The 19114-nt window shown below is 40.3% G+C and overlaps 1 protein-coding gene across 2 annotated transcripts in view; it reads left to right on the top strand.

Moving 5' to 3' along the window:
• The window catches only part of LOC111149515 (tetratricopeptide repeat domain 17), a 119433-nt gene that overhangs the window by 73324 nt on the left and 26995 nt on the right, over positions 1-19114 (top strand). Inside the window, exons 17-19 of one of the 2 annotated variants that reach the window (XM_022506612.1) lie at positions 1701-1871; positions 12525-12784; positions 14475-14628. In XM_022506612.1, the coding sequence (XP_022362320.1) occupies positions 1701-1871; positions 12525-12784; positions 14475-14628 (585 nt within the window). The remainder of the gene's footprint in view (positions 1-1700; positions 1872-12524; positions 12785-14474; positions 14629-19114) is intronic. The other variant, XM_022506613.1, reaches the window with a different exon arrangement.

Genomic DNA, 19114 nt, shown 5'->3' with positions numbered 1-19114 from the left:
CTCAGATCTACCACTTATTGCTTCACCTTAGGCAAGTTACTTGATTTCACTGAGACTCAGTTTCCTTATCTGTACAATGAAAATCAGTTAATTCACAAGGCATTTTTGAGGGGTAAGTAGAAGAAAAAATACAAAAAGCACTCAGGAGATCTGGCTCCCTTCCTTGTAATTCCCTGTTTTTAAGTCCTATACTACCTTTTCCTCAAAATTAGGGTTTACCTGCTCAAAGCTTAGTCTCTGAAGCACCTAGTTGGCACAGTATGCTACCTCATTATTGTTTGTTGTCTTGTATTTACTGTCTTCCCAAGTTGCTTGTGAGCTGCTTAAGAGCTAAAGCTCCTCTGAAACAAAAAAATTCCGTTTCTGACGTAACCTTATTAGATATGGTAGCCTCAGATGTGTGAGTGTAGAACTGGAAAATAAAAGTGACTCCTTAAGCGTGCAGTTCCCTTACTGCAAACTCCATAAGTTGGGAAAGGTTTTGAGTCCATTATGTTTTCCTGGCACAATAACAGAAATGGCATAAGAAGTGCTTTCCTCAATTATGAAATCTAAAAGGGAATCTTCAAATCCAGAAAGAGACTTCTTGTACTTCCATTGCTGCAGAGAGAGCTTAATTGGCTACATACATCTCTTTGGGACAATTTTTTATTTAAAATGAACCTGTAGAGCATGTTTGAAGGTTCTGGTAAAGGAAGGAAGTTACTTAGATACTCTTACTGGAAGAATTGTCTGATGAGAGGAGAGATGTGTAGGCTTCCACTGTACATACATGGTTCGTGACAGTGCACATCAAATGTAAGAGGAAGAGGAGTCCTGCTCAGCTGGCAGATCACTGCCACATCAGACACACCAACCTAGTAACACATTCCCCCACCCAGAGAATGGCCATCAGGTGGAGCAGGGCAGTGGCTCTTTATCCACATGAACACACAATCCCTAAGAGGGTCAAGGCTCTTCAACTCAATGGCAAAACTATAATAAGAGGTCAGGCTCCCTGTGCATAGCGGAAAGTAACAGAGAATGCAACAGTTACATTCCAGATGTGACATTTTACACTAAAGTAAATCTTTACATGAACAGAATTCGTTTTCCAAAAGAATAATGCACATCTTTGTGATGTTGCGGTCTTAAACATGGATTCTCGGCCACCACCATCCCTCTTTAAGTCCTTGGTTTTTAATTTATAATCCTTTGCCTTTTGATGTATCTTTCATTTTGAGGCCTCGAGAATGGGTATTGTATTTTGTAATTCGAGAATGGATATTATATTTCTCTGCTATAGTTCATCCATCTCCAGACTTATTCAGGTACTAATTGGTCATTTCTCACCCTTGAGAGACAAACAGAAGGAAACTTACTTTTTTGTGATGTTTCTGACTTTCAAAGAAATATTTCACAGTCATTCATTGTAAATGCAGTGAGATCTTGGGAATTGATCTTTGTTGTCATAATTTTTCCCCCAGACACTTGGTTCTTATGCTGGTCTAGCAGGTGAAACTTGAACTTCAGTGCAAAATCTTGAGTCACAATAAAGATCTGGCTCGTGGTGCTCCAGCTCACTGAGTTTTGAATGCCCTGCAGGAGAAAAACTGACACCATCATCTTTTTGCTCTTCCTGCTGCTTGAAGACCTTGAGCCTTGGGACTACCTAAGAGAGTTGTTTCTAATATGCTGTCTCTGTGTCTCTTGTCCTTGAGGTAATTGTCATGAGAAAACCCTGGACAACAGCCATGACAAACAGAAATATTTTGACAACTCACAATCACTGGATGCTGCCGAAGAAGAGCCCTCTGAGACAGGAACAGAGGAGGAGCCTGTACTCTCTGTTGAGAATTCAGGGAGGGACTCAGATGCCCTTAGACTTGAAAGTAAGTTGATTTGACCTGAGCTGTGCTTCTGGGGTAAAATCAACTCTCAAGCTTTGAGTTTAGGCTTTTCTTTACTCTAAATAGTTTCCTTCTTTTAATAGCCACTCATTATATTTGTAGAATCACAAGGGTGACCCTCAGGTGTGAGGTAGAAGACAGGCTAGCATGTGAAAAAGCTCTTCACACTTCTTTTTTTTTCTCTTTCACCTCCATGTCTTATTTTGCTAGGACAAATTTGATTCATTTATATACGAGTCTTTCTTCTTAATATCAGTAGTCTACTCAGCAAGCCATTGAAAAAAAGCAAGATAACTTATATTTACACTAACCCAGTAATATTTAAAGATTTGGAATAATAGACATACGTACCAGGCCCTCTCCTAAAGGTCCATTCCATGACCACATTTTGAGCTATGCTGTACTGAACAGTTCTTGACATTATCAGTCAATGCATAATTGCTAAAATGAATGACTTTGTAGTACTCATCCTTCTTAACCACTTTGCTGTGTTTGGATCTATGCACAACTCCCCTCTCCTTGAAACTTTTTTCTTCTCCTTTCAGCTTCTGGGGTATCACTTGTTCTTGGCTCTCTTCCTGTCCTCAGGACAGCTTTTTCCATTTCTTTCACTTATTCTTTACTTTGCCTCTTACTTGTTGGGTTACCCAGGATCTTGACCTTGGTCTTTTTTTCCTTATCCCTCTTGTTTAACACTCTGTGTTTTATCTTTTTGTGTCTCAAATACTTTTGAGTATAACAGTGACTCCAAATCTCTTTTCAGCTAGCACATTGTCTACAACACTAGATCTTATTTCCACTTTTCTAGTGGTCTCTATCTCAGTGTGCCATAGGCACCTCAAATCTCACATATCCAAAGTTGAACTTGTCCTCATTTTGACTTCATTTTACTTGACCTGCTTCTAATTCCTATGTCCCTGCTGTTTGTTAATGGCATCACAACTCCCCCAGTCACCACTGCAGTATCCAAGGCCTGTTGCATCCGTTCATCTCTTCATCTATTTCCTTCTGCCACCGCCTGAATTCGGACTTTCTTCATTTCTGCTTGGGGAATTGTAGTAGCTTCATAATTGAATTCCCAATATCCAGTCCTTTACTTCTGTGTGTATGGGAAGAGGGAGAGAGAGAGAGTGTGTGTGTGTTTGCAGGAGAGAGATAATACATGTAATACGTACAAAATTTTAAAAGCAGAAGTAACCCCTATTACCAGTATATTTTGTGTCTGAAGAGTTGTTTCTAAAATCAGATCTGATCAGGCAGGTTGCCTATGTTTAAAATTTTCCATGGCTCTCTGTTACCTATAGGAAGAATCCAGTATCATAGTATAGAATATGTGGCAGTTTGGCCCTTAGTTTTGTCTCCAAGTGCACCATCTACCAGTACTCTACGTAGTAGGATGTATAAACCTTGCACCGTTTCCCTCCATGCCATGCTGTTGGAGCCTCCCATGTCTGCACAGGCTGGGAATGGCCCCTGCGTACTTTTTGCTTTATGTGGACGACTCTTACCCACCTCCAAGCTTAAATGTCACCTCCTCTGTGAAGGAGTCACAAAGGTCTCCAGGCATTTAGTTGCTCCATACACTGTCTCGTCAATACAAGACAAGTTGTCAATACAAGTTGCTCCATACACTTTTTGTCAAAGCACATTTCATACAGTGTGAACGCTTATATGTCTTATTTCCCATCAGACTGTGAACTTCTGATATATCATGTCCTATATAACTTCATTTCTGTGTACAGTAAATATTCGTTAAAAGTAATGAATTGTGGCATTTGTCTTCCTGTGTGGGTTGGATTAGCATATTTAGCAATTAAAAATCTGTGTTTCCTTCTAAGCAGTAGTGTATATTAAAAAATGATGTCGAAGAGAAGCAAGCTAGGCCTCAGAGGGGAAGTTTTGACCTTCACCTTTGCAGGTTTAGAAAATTAGTTTCATCAGTTCTGTCAGAAATCATTGGGCTTTAAGAAAACTAATTTCCGGGGCACCTGGGTGGCTCAGTCATTAAGTGTCTGCCTTCAGCTCAGGTCATGATCCCAGGGTCCTGGGTTCAAGCCCCACATCGGGCTCCCTGCTCAGCGGGAAGCCAGCTTCTCCCTCCCCACTCCACCTGCTTATGTTCCCTCTCTCGCTGTCTCTCTGTCAAATAAATAAAAGAAAAGAAAAGAAAAGAAAAAGAAAAAAAGAAAACTAATTTCCATTTACCATTTCAAAAGAGATGGATTCTTAAACTGGATGGGCAGTTTATTCATTTACGAGGGAGCTACTCCTCTCGAATGCCTAGCAGCCTCTTGTCTCTACCTGGTATCAGGTACCCACACAACCAAGTGGACATCATGAGGTTGCTTGATAAACTCAGGATCACCACAAATGAAACTGAGTAATGATAAGGGGTGTTTCATTCAGTTTATACAAACTGTTCCTATTCCAATATAATACAGCTCCCTCATGACCAGAATACTTATGACTACCAAATTAGATGTTTTTTCTTCTGACAATTCAGATAAAACCCAACCAGAATCTTGATGTTTGTCTCATTTTCCAAATAATATACCATTGTTTGAGATAGATTATAACCTAGTGACTAAGTTAAGTTTCTTTAGTCCCATGTTTCCCATGGAGTTCCATCCATCCCTGTACTGGAAAGGCAATATGGTTGCCTTGGCTGAGATGGGGTCTTTTCCAGGTCCCTTCAGCATCATGCAGACTGTCTCTTAGGGTGGATTCCTTTACAGATTGCTAATTCAATCCATAGTATAATGATGACTCTGACTGGTTTCTCTCTCAAGTAATAACTTTTCTTTGCCATATGTTGAATTCTGGGAGCACCTTCTTCTTTTCCCTAGATACAAACAAGTCCACAGGGACAACATTCATGATATGTTAGTATGTTCATACCAGGAGGCTTCCTGCGGTATGGTTATCAGAGTGAGAAAAACTCCATTTTTAAAATGTAAATAGTGAGTTATAATAAAAATGTGTTATAATAAAAGCCAAGTATAGATATTAAAGAATTTTTGAAAATTCTATTTTTGGAGGAAAATTTAAAGAAATACAAATAGTTAAGCCCTTTCCAGGAACCAATAACTTATGATAATCACTACCTTTCTATAATACTTTACAATTTACAAACATATGTTCACTTCAGTAACATATATATTTTACGAACTTATGAATTATGTGTTAACCATATGAAATAGATACTAGTATCAAGCCCATCTTATAGATGAGAAAATTGAGACTCAGAGAAGTTGGGTTCCTTGCCTGAGATCATCAGTAGGTAGCAGAGCTAAAACTCATCCCATGCATTGTGCCCTTCGGCTCCAGGTCTCAGAAATAGAGACTTTGATGGATTAGAACTTTATTTCTTAATTAGTAAGGTTATTTTTAAAGAAAACTAGCATCTGCTGTTACCATTATTTTATAAAAGCAAAGAAAATTTTAATGTCAAAAAGTACAAAGACAATCTCACAATAAAGGTCAAATCTTTTTCAAAAAATGGACAGTCAGCAACCTTACTCCAAAAATTTGTATCTGGATGTGTGTGTGTGTTGTATGTGCGTATTATAATTTTATATACATATCCTTTTTATGTTTTGCATTTTGCTAAGGATTGGTACAAATTGTGTCACTAATTAACATATGAAAACCACTGCTTTAATACCTCATCATCTAGTACAAAAATCCTCCCCAGTAAATCTTAGATGTAGAAGGAAGAACATAGGCTTTGTAGTTAGAGATCTTGCTACCATGTCCTTTCACCAACACCAACTAGTTGTTAAATCTTGGGCAAGTTACTTATTCTTTCTGAGCTTCCCTTACTTCATTAACTTAAAAACAAACAAACAAAATCCTTCAAGTGATTAGTATTTAAATGAAACATTTCTTTTAGAGCTGGGTACACAGTTGGAGCTCAGTGTTCACTTCTGCACACATGGGCGTGACTCTACTGCTTCCAGATTTAGAGGCTGCTTGTGAGCCAAAGTCCTCACAAATACATACACACAGTATCTGCTCAATAAACATCTGTTCAGTTAAAGGGAACCTTGACATTTCCACAAGAGTTAGAGGAAAGATTACCTGTTTGCTTTTCTGGGTTATCTTCTTGAAAGTCCGTTTTCTCCTGCTGTACTGACCTAGCTAAAACACCAATGGTGCAAATGAAAATTTGATGATTTGTTGTTGTTGTTTTTTTCTGAAAAGTCAGTTTCCCTACCTACCTTAGTCTGACTTTTCATTTAAGCCTTTTGTGCTTTGCAATTACTGGCTTTAAATATTATGCCATTGTTCACTCATGAAATCTTAAGGAAGTCTACTTGACTTCAAAACCAGATCACTGCCTTTTAAAGTAAATACTAGAACTCAAGACAGAATTGCCAAAGGTCCTATGGGGTGGAGTCTTTGTATGAAACCAAATTTGTCTAATTCCACAGTATATTCTTTTTATTTTACGAGCCAGAGGGAGATATATCTCTGTAGTATCATCCTCAGAGGTAGAATGTGCCTTGCTTGCCTTCAGAAACCGTATTCTAGTACTCAAGCCTATTGGTATTAATCATGTAAGACTTTCTGGAGATGTCTTGAGTCAAATTTTGAAGGAAGGTCTTTTTTTTGCTGGTCATCTCTTCAAATGTGTGATCTTTACCTCTTTTTGCTGTCAGTCTGCTCTGTTTTGAAGGTAGAACTCACCTTTTATTTCATTCTCTGCTTCTTAAAACTCTTCTTGATAAAATCTCTCTTCCAAGATTATTAATACCATTTCTTACCCAATAGATTCACTTTCTTTTACTCATCTTCCGGTGTCCCACTCCCTCTCAGGAGCATCCTCAATAAGTCATTGTGTGGCTTTGGCTTCTGCTCCAGGCCAGGGAGCTCAGTCTCCCTTGGTAGCTCATTCCATTTTCTGACCGTTTAAAAGTCTTCCCTTATATTGAGCTAAAATGTGACTTCTTATCTCCGGTCCTGCCCTCTGAAGCTAACGAAGTCAGTCTTGTCTCTCATTAATATCACATTTGAAGATGACACTTCTCCCACCTACCCTACCCCCTATGGTTTTGCTTCCTTAGCTAAATGTCCTTGTTTCCTTGAACAACTCCAGTTACGGCTCTTAGTACCTTCACCAATCTCGAAGTAATCTTTCTAGAATTTTAAAAAAAAATCTTTCCGGGCTCCTGGGTAGCTTGGTCAGTTAAGCGTGTGACTCTTGATTTCTGCTCAGGTCATGATCTCGGGGCCCCAATCTCAGGGTTGTGAGATTAAGCCCCACATCAGGCTCCACACTCAGCCTGGAGTCTGCTTGGAACTCTCTCCGTCTTTCTCTGCCCCTCCCCGCACACTCACACACTCTCTCGCTCTCTCACTCTCTGTCAAAAAATAAAATGTTTTAAAAAAGAAGAAAAAAATATTTCTAGCAAGATATGTTTTAAGCCTGATTTTCGTGTGTGTGTACTATGTCAGCTACTGTTCCTTCCATGGGGTCACTTTGGTTTCCTCAGTCCTTCATTTAATGTGGTTTTGGGCACTTTCACCAAGTCATGTTTCTATCAATGTGTTCTGTTTTGAAAATCCCTTAAACTTCAGCGCCCAGACTTACCGAAGAATCTCCAGGTGTGTCTGGAACATGGCAAGATTATGCAGGACTTCTTTTTCTTTTCCTTCCTCCTCCCCTTCTTCTCTTTTCCTTTCTTTCTTTCTTTTTTTTTTTTTTTCTTTTTGAGGACAACCTATACTTCTCTTGGTCTCTCAACACTTCTCCTAGTTCTTGTGATTTTTTTTTTTAAAGATTTTATTTATTTATTTATTTATTTATTTGAGAGAGACCGTGCGTGCGCAAGCACAAGCAGGGGGAGGGGCAGAGGGAGAAGGAGAAGCAGGCTCCCGGCTGGGCAGGGTCCTTGATCCCAGGACCTTGAAATCATGACCTGAGTTGAAGGTAGACTCTTAACCGACTGAGCCACCCAGGCGCCCCTAGTCCCTGTGATTCTTGACAGACTACCTGACATGGCTCAAACTCATCTATAAGTTTTCCTAGTACCTGAGATAGGATTCATCCAAGTGAAAAAACATGAACTCATCTAAGCTTACTGTGGGTGCTCACAGTCTCTTCACTTCATAATATTTATTTTCCTTTTTCCAGTGTGAAAATGGTACATGTTAAAGAAGTTAAAATAATAGAGATACGGATCTTAGTTTATCTATTTTTAGTTTATGTTATACCATTGGTCCCACAAGTAGCAATCCTAATATTTTACTTTTTCTTCTTGCTTCAAGTGTAATTTAAAACCTTCTGTGATCCAGACCTCTCCAAATCTGAATTCTGTATTTCCAGAATTAGAAAGTGCCTGGAGATATGTTCTTCTCTCCATCCTAACCTAGACCGTAAGCTCCATGCGTGGTTCTATTATGAGAGCCCTCAGCACATTTTTGGGCATGGGCAACAAATGCTTAAATAAATTAATGAGTAAGTGTCTGAAATCCCAACATGATAAGTCCTATTGCCCTCTCCTAATTCCATAATCCTTGTACATAGCATTGTTTTCACTTTCACAGATTCTAAAACTTCATATATTCCCTGTTTCACATTAGGCTTTGAAATCTTGAAATTATCTTTGAACTTACCCTATTCTTTGTCATTTTATCCATTTAACCACCAAACTTTATTTTTGTCCACTGAAATTTCTTCACGTGCCTTTTTCTCCTCCCTTTTCAGAATTCCCCTTTTGCAATCTTCACCCTAGGCCAGCTTCTCTTTAAAGAACTGTAGAGGGACGCCTGGGTGGCTCAGTTGGTTAAGCAGCTGCCTTCAGCTCAGGTCATGATCCCAGCGTCCTGGGATCGAGTCCCGCATTGGGCTCCTTGTTCTGTGGGGAGCCTGCTTCTCCCTCTGCCTCTGCCTGCCATTCTGTCTGCCTATGCTCGCTCGCTCTCTCTCTCTCTCTCTGACAAAAAAATAAATAAAATCTTTAAAAAAAAAAAAGAACTGTAGAGAGACTGCTGAAATACCTTTCTAACTGGTCTCTGTCCTCCGTCTTCCTTCTCCACCTCTCAGTATGCCAGCTGGTTTACCACTCTGGCCTGCACAGGCCACATTATGGCTCTCGTCTTGTTATTCTTCTGTTTAGGAAACAGAAGGCTCCCTTGACAATGAATCTTGCTCCCAACTTTCCCAGACATCCTCATTGTCACCCACCTTCCCTAAGTATCTTATTTGCTGATATCATCTGTATGCATTCTTTGTTCTAGTTCACGTGAAATGAGCAGTGCCTTCACATACTGCCTTCCCTATGTCTACATCAGTGTGTATACATGTGGCTGTGAGAGTATATACTTTCAAGCTCCTCCCTTTCGGCCCTCCCTGGCCCTCTGCCTGTCCAAACCCTGCCTCAGGAGTCTGCCTTCCTCTAGGAAGCATGTTATGACCACATTCAATTATGCTTTTCCTCTAGGGAAAAAAAGTATCTAAATGTAATTATGCTCTGATTATTTTATGTATATAGTTTAGTGTCTCCAACCTGACTATATAGTCGAACCTTGAACAATACAGGTTTGAACTGCATACATCCACCTATGTGCAGATTTTTTTGATAAATATCATATAGTACTTTATCTTCTCTTATTATGTTCTTAACAATGCATTTTAGCTTCCTTTATTCTAAGCGTACAGTATATAATACCTATAACATACAAAATACATGTTAATCGACTGTTTATGTTATCGGTAAGGCTTCCAGTCAGCCAGAGGCTATTAGTAGCTAAGTTTTTGGAGAAACAAAAGCTCTATGTGGATTTTCAACTGTGTGGGGGTCAGTGCCCCTAACCCCCATGCTGTTCAACTGTAATTCCTCAGATTCTTTTTGTTCCCACCTATATGGCTCATAGCATGAAATAGGCACATAGTAGGTTCTAAATAAATAAAGATTGGTTTATTGTTTCTAACTCATAGCACATTAATGATCTCCCCATTCTTCACCTTTATTTAGTGTTGTTCTTTAGGAATTGCTTCTACCCCCACCCCTACAGTCTTTGAAAGGACTAGTGGTTGCCAGCAGCAAAAGCCTGCAGCAAGTTCCATAGTCTCTCTTGACTGGAATACCACTTTCTGTCAATGAAAGGCCCTTTCTCTCAGAACTTTTCAGTAATCATATATATATTTCCATATGGTCTGGGCATAGGGGAGCATTAACCTTTGGAACTGGGCTTGCAGAACTCTTTGCAACTGAACAGCTTTATTTATTTAGAATAGTTGTAGTTACTGAATGGAAATAAGGTTTCCAAACACCACATCCATATGCATGCGGCTCTAACTATACCCTGGGGAATTAGTTACCTGCAGTCTACCTTTGGCCAAAAGCCACTTTTCTTTAAGCCCATACTCTTGGCTGCCACAAATATATCAAAACCCCTTTCCTGTCTCAGGACTAGGTGCAGGAAATCCCATGGTGCCCATAGGAGAAGGAAGGACAGGAAGCTAAAATAACATGAAAAATACTTAGAACTCTGGGGCACCTGGGTGGCTCAGTGGGTTAAGCCTCTGCCTTCGGCTCAGGTCATGATCTCAGGGTCCTGGGATAGAGCCCTGCATTGGGCTCTCTGCTCAGCGGGGAGCCTGCTTCCCCCTCCCCCTTGGCCTGTCTCTCTGCCTGCTTGTGACCTCTCTCTCTGTGTCAAATATATAAAATCTTTAAAAAAAAAAAAAAACTTAGAACTGTGTTGCGGTCCTCCATAGCAACACTGTCCAGGTATTTTCCTTGAGTTAGCTACTGAAAAATTAGTAAGTCATATAGTATGCCAGACATTATGTTAAGGACATGATGCTTGCTTTTAACATGTGACAACCTTAGAGTTTATAAAGTCTTGAATCACCAGCAGGGCAAGGCAACGGCTGGAGCAGCAGATCCTCAAGAACCTCACAAACCAAAATATTCCCCAGTTCCATTAACTCATTCTACAACCGAGCCTCTTACGTGTCACATACAATGTTAGACATTCAGGATATAGTAGTAAACAAGATAGAAATTGAAAATTAGATATACTGTTTGCCACATAATTTAGGCAATAACCATCGTTATCTGAATATTCTAAAGAAAATGCCCTTGTAAACCCCCATTTTACTTTATGCTTATCTCGGAACTTCATTAGTGATAATGATAATAATAAGCAAAAAAAACCCCAGCAGACTGGTTCAAAAAACCTAAAAGAAATTTACTTGAAAGGACCACAGTACATTTCAAAGTCACTTGTTATCAAGTGAAGGAGCCTTATAATTATTTTAAGAAAGAATAACAGATTTCTAACGGTACTCCCAGCCTGACAACAGACCTTCCCACTTTCTGGAATAGAAAGTGGGATGGAAGATAGAGATGCTACCAGAGCCGAGAGAGATACTCTGGGTGTGGGGATCAAAGCTTTATGTTGCCTTTAGCCTTGGTGGTCAGCCACTTTTCTCACCCATGCCTCCCCAGAGACTAATACTGTGCATTTCTAAAGTGAGTTCATACTCACTATGGTTATGGGTCTGGTCAATATGGAAGTGAGATTCCTGACCTCGGCCTTATTAGTACCATGTTTTAAATCACTGAACAAACCAGAATTACCAACTGAAGGTTATTGGGATGACTTAACTAGGATAAGGTAGACTGGCATTTTCTGAGCAATCAACCCCGAGCTCTCAGGTTGTCCAGTAGATATAGTACAAAAGGAGGTATTCCATTGTATTTGTTTTTGTACCCTATCTACATCTGGAAAGTATTGGTGATGACTTTCATGAACACACACTATAAGATTCAGCCGTTAATTCAAAATAGCAAAAGTTAAGTAATAAAGTTTTTTTTCTTTTTAAGGAAGGAAAGCATTCTATTAAGAAACTCAGACAAATTTTTGCCCTAAATGTTCTAGTCATGTAGGCATAGAAGGGAACGTGTAAGGTTATATAACCTTTAATGTATAACAGTAGAAACACTGACTTCTCAAGAGAAAGAATTTTTCTAGGCCATTGTACTGGGAAACATCCATGGAAGTCTTTACATAAGAAACTTGAGCAACATAACAAATAATGTCTTGATAACCATTTTAGGAAAATATTACACTACTCCATCACTATTTCTTTTACACTGGCCATTAGTGAAAATAAGAGCCTGAATGTAGAATTAGGATAATTATCCATTAAACAAGTCGTTGTTCAGGTAAGGCAGTTAGACTATATGGCCTGGACATGCAGCCATGATATTTCATTTGCTATTTGAATAAAACTTCAAGGATCTCACATATTTAATAAATAACATCATAATAAATTTCACCTTTGCCATCCGTGTCTTATATTTAAAGCAAGTGTGTCTTTTTTTTTTTCAGTAATACGTCTATAAAATAGCCATCCCCCTGCTCACTAGTGATACAGTAATCAGTGCCTGCCTGCCACCTTGCTGCTACTGTTGTCCTTATCCAAGTTTTTGACACAGCTACACAGCAAAGAGGACGTTTTATTGTGCATTTTGAGGATGATGAGTGGCATTTTTATGGGTGGTTATCAAATTTGCTCCAAGCAGAGCCAAAGCTGCTCAGACAGCAAGATCGGAGTCATTCAAGTACTGGAGTGAGTACTACGAAATCTTTAATGATATGCGGGCGCTCAAATTTCAGGTACAGTGGTTGAGGAGAGCAATGGTTCCGATGAGATGGAGAATTCAGATGAAACAAAAATGTCTGAAGAGATACTGGCTTTGGTGGATGAATTTCAACAGGCATGGCCCCTGGAAGGCTTTGGGGGAGCCCTGGAGATGAAAGGGCGGCGTCTGGACTTGCAGGGGATACGAGTGCTGAAGAAGGGTCCCCAGGATGGAGTGGCCAGAAGCTCTTGCTACGGAGACTGCAGAAGTGAAGATGATGAAGCCACAGAATGGGTGAGAGTTTGCCAAGTCCGTTCACACCAAACCATAGCCCAGGTCTTGGTGGGGGTGGGGGCTTCCAAGTTCGCAGAGTGTGACATCTCTCTTAGGGGTGTGGCACCACTTTACTCCACCTTCCAGTCAGCCCTCGAATGGGCCTTGTACTGAGGAACATTTCCCTTTACTTCCGTCTGTATCGCTAGCTCTTCCAGGAGGCAGACGAAGGGGGAGGCTGTCCAGCCTGCATGCCTGCAGCTGCCCAACTCAGACATCTTCATTTTCAGTTTCCTCTATACACCCTTCAGGGCTAGACTATTTGTTCATTTTACTAAACGTTTTTCATTTAGACCTGTAAGAATGAAACAGAACTCTAGAATAGGACTGGTTACTCTTTTGTTTTTAGAAAAAGAGAGCTCAAGTCGGGGGTGGGGTGGGGAGGAGGTGGAGAGGGACAGAGGGAGGGAGGGAATCTTAAGCAGGTTCTTTGCTCAGTGTGAAGCCCAGTGCAGGACTCAATCTCACAGCCCTGAGATTCTGTCAGACACTTAACCAGCTGAGCCACCCAGGCGCCCCTAGCACTGGTTACCTTTTTGTTGTTGTTTCGGGGTACAGGTCTGTGAATCATCAGTCTTACACAACTCACAGCACTCACCATAGCACGTACCCTTCCCAGTGTCCATAACCCTGCCACCCCATCCCTCCCACCACTTCTCTTCTCCAGCAACCCTCAGTTTCTCTCTGGAGACCAAGAGTCTCTTAAGGTTTGTCTCCCTCCCTGGTTTCCTTTTTCCCTCCCTTCCCCTATTATCCTCTGTCTTATTTCTCAAATTCCTCAAATCAGTGAGATCATATGATAATTATCCCTCTCTGGTGGACTTCTTTTTTTTTTTTTTTAATTTTATTTATTTATTTGACAGATCACAAGTAGGCAGAGCAGGAGGTGGGGAGGGTGGGGGGAAGCAGGCCCCCCACCGAGCAGAGAGCCTGATGCGGGGCTCGATCCCAGGACCCTGAGATCATGACCCGGGCTGAAGACAGAGGCTCAACCCACTGAGCCACCCTGGTGCCCCGACTTCTTTTGCTTAGCATAGTAACCTCTAGTTCCATCCATGTCATTGCAAATGGCAAGATTCCGGGTTTTTTGATGGCTGCATAGTATTCCATTGTGTATATCTGTATACCACATCTTCTTTATTCATTCCTCTGTTGATAGACATCTAGGCTCTTTCCGTAATTTGGCTGTGGTGGACATTGCTGCTATAAACATTGGGGTGCACATTCCCCTTCGGATCACTACATTTGTATCTTTAGGGTAAATACCCAGTAGTTTGCTGGGTCGGAGGGTAGTTCTATTTTCAACTTTTTGAGGAAACTCCATTCTGTTTTCTAGAGTGGCTGCACCAGTGTGCATTCCCACCAACAGTGTAGGAGGGTTCCCCCTTCTCCACATCCTCGCCAACACCTGTCATTTCCTGACTTGTTAATTTTAGTCATTCTGCCTAGTGTGAGGTGGTATCTCACTGTGGTTTTGATTTGTATTTTCGTGATGCTGAGTGATGTTGAGCACTTTTTCATTTGTCTCTTGGCCATTTGGATGTTTTCTTTGTAGAATTAGGACCGGTTACTCTTAAAACCACCAATATCCACAGCCTTTACAGATTTGATAATTGGTCTAATTTGTCCCTAACATATTTCCATTTTCCAGATCACATTCCAGGTCAAACGTGTAAAGAAACCCAAAGGAGATCATAAGAAAACTCCTGGGAAAAAGGTAGAACAGAATCAAGCAGAAAATGTACATCGTTACCAAGCAAACTTGGAGATCACTGGCCCAAAGGTGGCATCTCCTGGGCCACAAGGTAAATTTGAATGTTTAATATGCCGGTCTCCTTTTTTCAGATTGCACTGTCTCATTTCTTACTAAGGATGAGTTTGTGACTTGAAGGAGATCAGATGAGAGGGTAATGGGGTTTAGTGAATGAGGAAACAGTCGCTGGTATAAAAAGTTTGTTTTGATATTACTTGACTTCTTTACCATTGCCTGTCGGGCTTATATTTTTATCATCGTGAGCTTGAAGTCCTATTAATTCTCGATAGTCTAGTTTAATAGGATCACATGTGTCTTATAGGATGGTTGTGAGAACTCTAAGAATTATACATGTGAAGTACTTTAAAGGAACTGGCCACATAGGACTCAATAAATATTAACACTTAATATTTCATGTGTCGGATATCTCTTTAAGTATTGGATATATGCTTTAGAACTGTGCCCAGGAAAAATGCATACACATCAGAATTTGTCATGTACTTTTAGTGTTCATAGTTGTCCTGAAGTGCTTCTTGGGACTCCAGGTTCAGGGCCATTGCCATGGGCCCAGTTGACTTTCTTTTCTAGCAATGAAATAGTGGTGATCAAATTTCTTTTATAAAGAATCTTTTTTTTTTTTTTTTTTTAAGGATATTTTCAGGGGCACCTGGGTGGCTCAGTGGGTTAAAGCCACTGCCTTCAGCTCAGGTCATGATCTCAGAGTCCTGGGATCGAGCCCCGCATCGGGCTCTCTGCTCAGCAGGGAGCCTGCTTCCCTTCCTCTCTCTCTGCCTGCCTCTCTGCCTACTTGTGATCTATCTGTCAAATCAATAAATAAATAATCTTTAAAAAAAAGAAAGAAAGGATATTTTCACTATCCTAGACTTCAAAAATTAACTTCATGAAAAGATGTCTTATTTAATTTGGTATACTTAAAGCTGAAAGCAGGAGGAACATAATAAAATATGAAGAATGGGGTCAGTTTCGCTAAATCCCAGAGTGAACTGTTACTTGGGAAAAATACAAAGGACACCAAAAAGGACATTTTGTCATGACCAGAGTTGACAGCATGTAGTAGCTGTACTATTTAAGGGTGACATCGTGTGTTAACAGAAAGAAAGCAGCACTTCCTTTACTCGGTCTATCTTCTATAGCAAGGGAAAGGGTGTTCAAAATGTAAAACATCATTATGGAAATGAAAATTCCATTAAATAGTAAATGTAATAAAATCATAAAAGTAGAAAATTTAGATGAATATTTATATAGTTTTCCAATGGAAAAGGACTTTCTAAGGCAGAGAGAAAAAGAAAAAAAAATAATTATGGCATCAGAAGACACCATAAAATAGGCAGAGCACTGAAACAAAGTATTTTTGCAGAATATTTATATTTTTACAGACTCGGTGACAAGCACAAAATAGCAGTATCATTTAAAGAACACCTACAAGGGCTACAGGGCAACCTGGCTGGCTTAAGTCAGTTGAGCACCTGACGTCGGCTCAAGTCATGATCTCAGGGTCCTGGGATCGAGCCCCCCCTTAGGCTCCCTGATCAGTGAGGAGTCTGCTTCTCCCACTCCCGCTGCCCCTCCCTGCTTGTGTGCTCTTCTCTCTTTCTCTCTCTCATATAAACAGATAAAATCTTTAAAAAAAATAAAATAACACCTACAAATCAGTATGAAAACACAGCATTTCAGTGAGTTGTGTCCAAGTACAGAGACAGTCCCCCAAATAACACACATACAGTTGGCCACTGAACATGTGATGAAATGTTCAGCCTCACTAGCAATCAAAGAGACATAAACACAAACAGCGACATGCCTTCTTTGCTCCTCAAACTGTCTTTAAATGTGCAATACACAGAGTTAATGAGATCAATTTGGGGATCATTTGACCATATAGATCAGACAATTTAAAAATATACCAATAATTTTACTTCCAATACTTTACCCTAAGTAAATCATTTTATAGATGCCAGACAGAAGTGGCAAGATTGATCATGGGGCCGCTTATCATAATAAAAAATTATAAACCACCTAAATGCTGGTAATTGCCCAAATAAATTACAGAACATCCATGCCATGTACTGTGCAGCCAAGATGCTTGTAGTCTAGTAAGTGAACCAAAGTGGTTTATAAAATAGCAGATAGAACCCTTCAGTGTTTGTAAGGTAGTAGATATACTGGATTATGACTACACTTGTTCATATTTCTGTATCTGCAGCTGAGGTGTATCTTACAGCTGATGATATTTTAAATAACAATTGGCTGTCTTTTTCTTTCTTATACCATATAAAATAATGTTTAGGACCTCTTAGATTTGATAAAAGAAGCTAAAATAAACAAGTACGTAGAAACAAGTATAGAAGAGAATATACCAAAATGTAAGCGGTCATTTCTGGGTACTGATAGAGATATGGGTAATTTTTAATTTTCTTTTACATGCTTTTCCATTTTCTAAATATTTTATAATAAGCCTATATTGTTTTTACAAACAAAAAACTAAAAATTTCTTGTAAAAGTGAAAATTAAAGCTTGGTGTGGTTGAGATGACAGGAAAGCACTTAAGTGGTTTTAAATATATTCAAGTGGGTGGGCCCACATAGGGCATTGAGTGTACTTGGCCAATGACATCAGGGAACCTGCTTACTCTCAGTAACATGAAAAGTTCTAAGGCTTGGAAGAGATGACAGGTAGCCAGAGAGGTACAGTATCCTGGGTTTTCAAATAAATCTGCATTCTCTTCACTACTAGGAGATAAGGTTCATGATAAATTCTGACAAAGTTTTAAAGCAAATCCTAAAAAAGATAGTTTGTGAGGCCGTGGGGAAGAGTGGAGATCAATGAGGGACACTGTAAATTTACTAAGAACTAGTAAAACTAATAATGCATAACTAATTTCACTTCCTTTTTTGAAGAGAGCTACCAGACTGGAAGACCAGGGAAATGCTGTAAATACAATGTAACTAGATTTCAGCAAAGCATTTAACAAAGTCTTTTAGGGGGCGCCTGGGTGGCTCAGTCATTAAGTGTCTACCTTTGGCTCAGGTCAGGTCATGGTCCCAGGGTCCTGGGATTGAGCCCCACACAGGCTCCCTGCTCAGTGGGAAGCCCGCTTCTCCCTCTGCCTCTGCCATTCCCCCTGTTTGTGTTCCCTCTCTTGCTGTCTTTCTGTCAAATAAATAAAATCTTAAAAAAATAAGTAAATAAATAAATAGAGTCTGTTAGGATATTCCAGTGAACAAGATGGGGAAATGTGGGCTAAGAGGCTCCCCACTGCCTATAGAATGAAGTCCAAACCTCCTCGTGTGGTGTACAAGCATCCAGACTGTCTGTCCTTCATACTGTTATTTTTCTGAACCAACCATGCTCTTATTTTACCCCCTTACCTTTGCATATGCTGCCCCCTCTGCCTGGCCTGCCCTCCTGCCACATCAGCAGTGCTAAAATATCACTCATCCTTAAACTTCAGATGCCACGTGCCTTCCCTTCCTTGGTACCTTCAGGCAGAATTAGTTGCTCTCACCTCCGTGCCATTGTCCTGTACTTTCACTCTAGCAGTCATCCTTCCGTATCCTAGGATTTGTTCATGTTTACCTTCCTCACTAGACTGTGAACTCAGGGGCAGGCCCCTTCTGTTTTATTCCCCTGACTATTCCTAGTGCCTCAACACAGTTCCCATTTCTTTATGAAAGATGCTCAATAAATGCTTTTCAAGTGAATTTCTTAAACATAACAGAAAAATAAGCTTTATTGTGAAACTTACGGTTTAATTCTTTTAGTTATTCATTTAAACAGGGCTCATTTGAAACTCTTCCAAACTCTTCCATTTTACTTAAATCTAAAGCCCTGCTTATACCTCAGTTTTCTGTTATTGGCAAATTCCCACATTATAAGAAAAAGTTACACAGAACCAAAGATCTCCTTCCTGTCCATTCATTCTATTGTAAGTCTTCCAGAAGTCCCCCATCCCAGACAAGACTTAGTTGGGGACTCAATCTAAGTCAAGGGCCTGTACACAAAAGGTAGTACCTGTGAAGGGTGTCAATTAACAGAACTTTAAAAGCCCAGTATAGCTTTAAATAGCATGCTGATTGGAAGCCTACATGTTGGACTCAGACCAACCTGGATCTGGATCCTAGCTCCGCCGTCCATTAGCCAGGTAACCTTGGGCAAGTCACCTGATCTCTCTGTGCCTCCATTTTCCCACCTAAGAAATAAGCTGTGGATATAAGGCACTTAGCACAGGACCTGAGCACACAGTAAGTGCTCTGGAAATAAATGATACCCTATCATTATCACCGTTATTCCCCATCTGCTGCTTTTCTCTGCAACAGTGGTTCTCTACCAGGAGTGATTTTGTCTTCCCAGGGCACATTTTGGTTGTCCCATCTGTGTGTGTGTGGCGGGGGGGAATGGGGGGTGCTACTGGTTCTATAGGGTAGAAGCCAGGGATGCTCCTAGACATCCTCCAGTACACAGGACAGCCCCACACAAAGCACCCCCCAGCCACAGTCAGTCCTGCGAGAATGGGAAACCAT

This window comes from Enhydra lutris, unplaced genomic scaffold (assembly GCF_002288905.1).
Source record: "Enhydra lutris kenyoni isolate GAN:26980312 unplaced genomic scaffold, ASM228890v2 scaffoldscaffold22, whole genome shotgun sequence".
Classification (NCBI taxonomy): Eukaryota; Metazoa; Chordata; class Mammalia; order Carnivora; family Mustelidae; genus Enhydra; species Enhydra lutris.
This window is presented reverse-complemented; position numbering and strand designations above follow the sequence as displayed.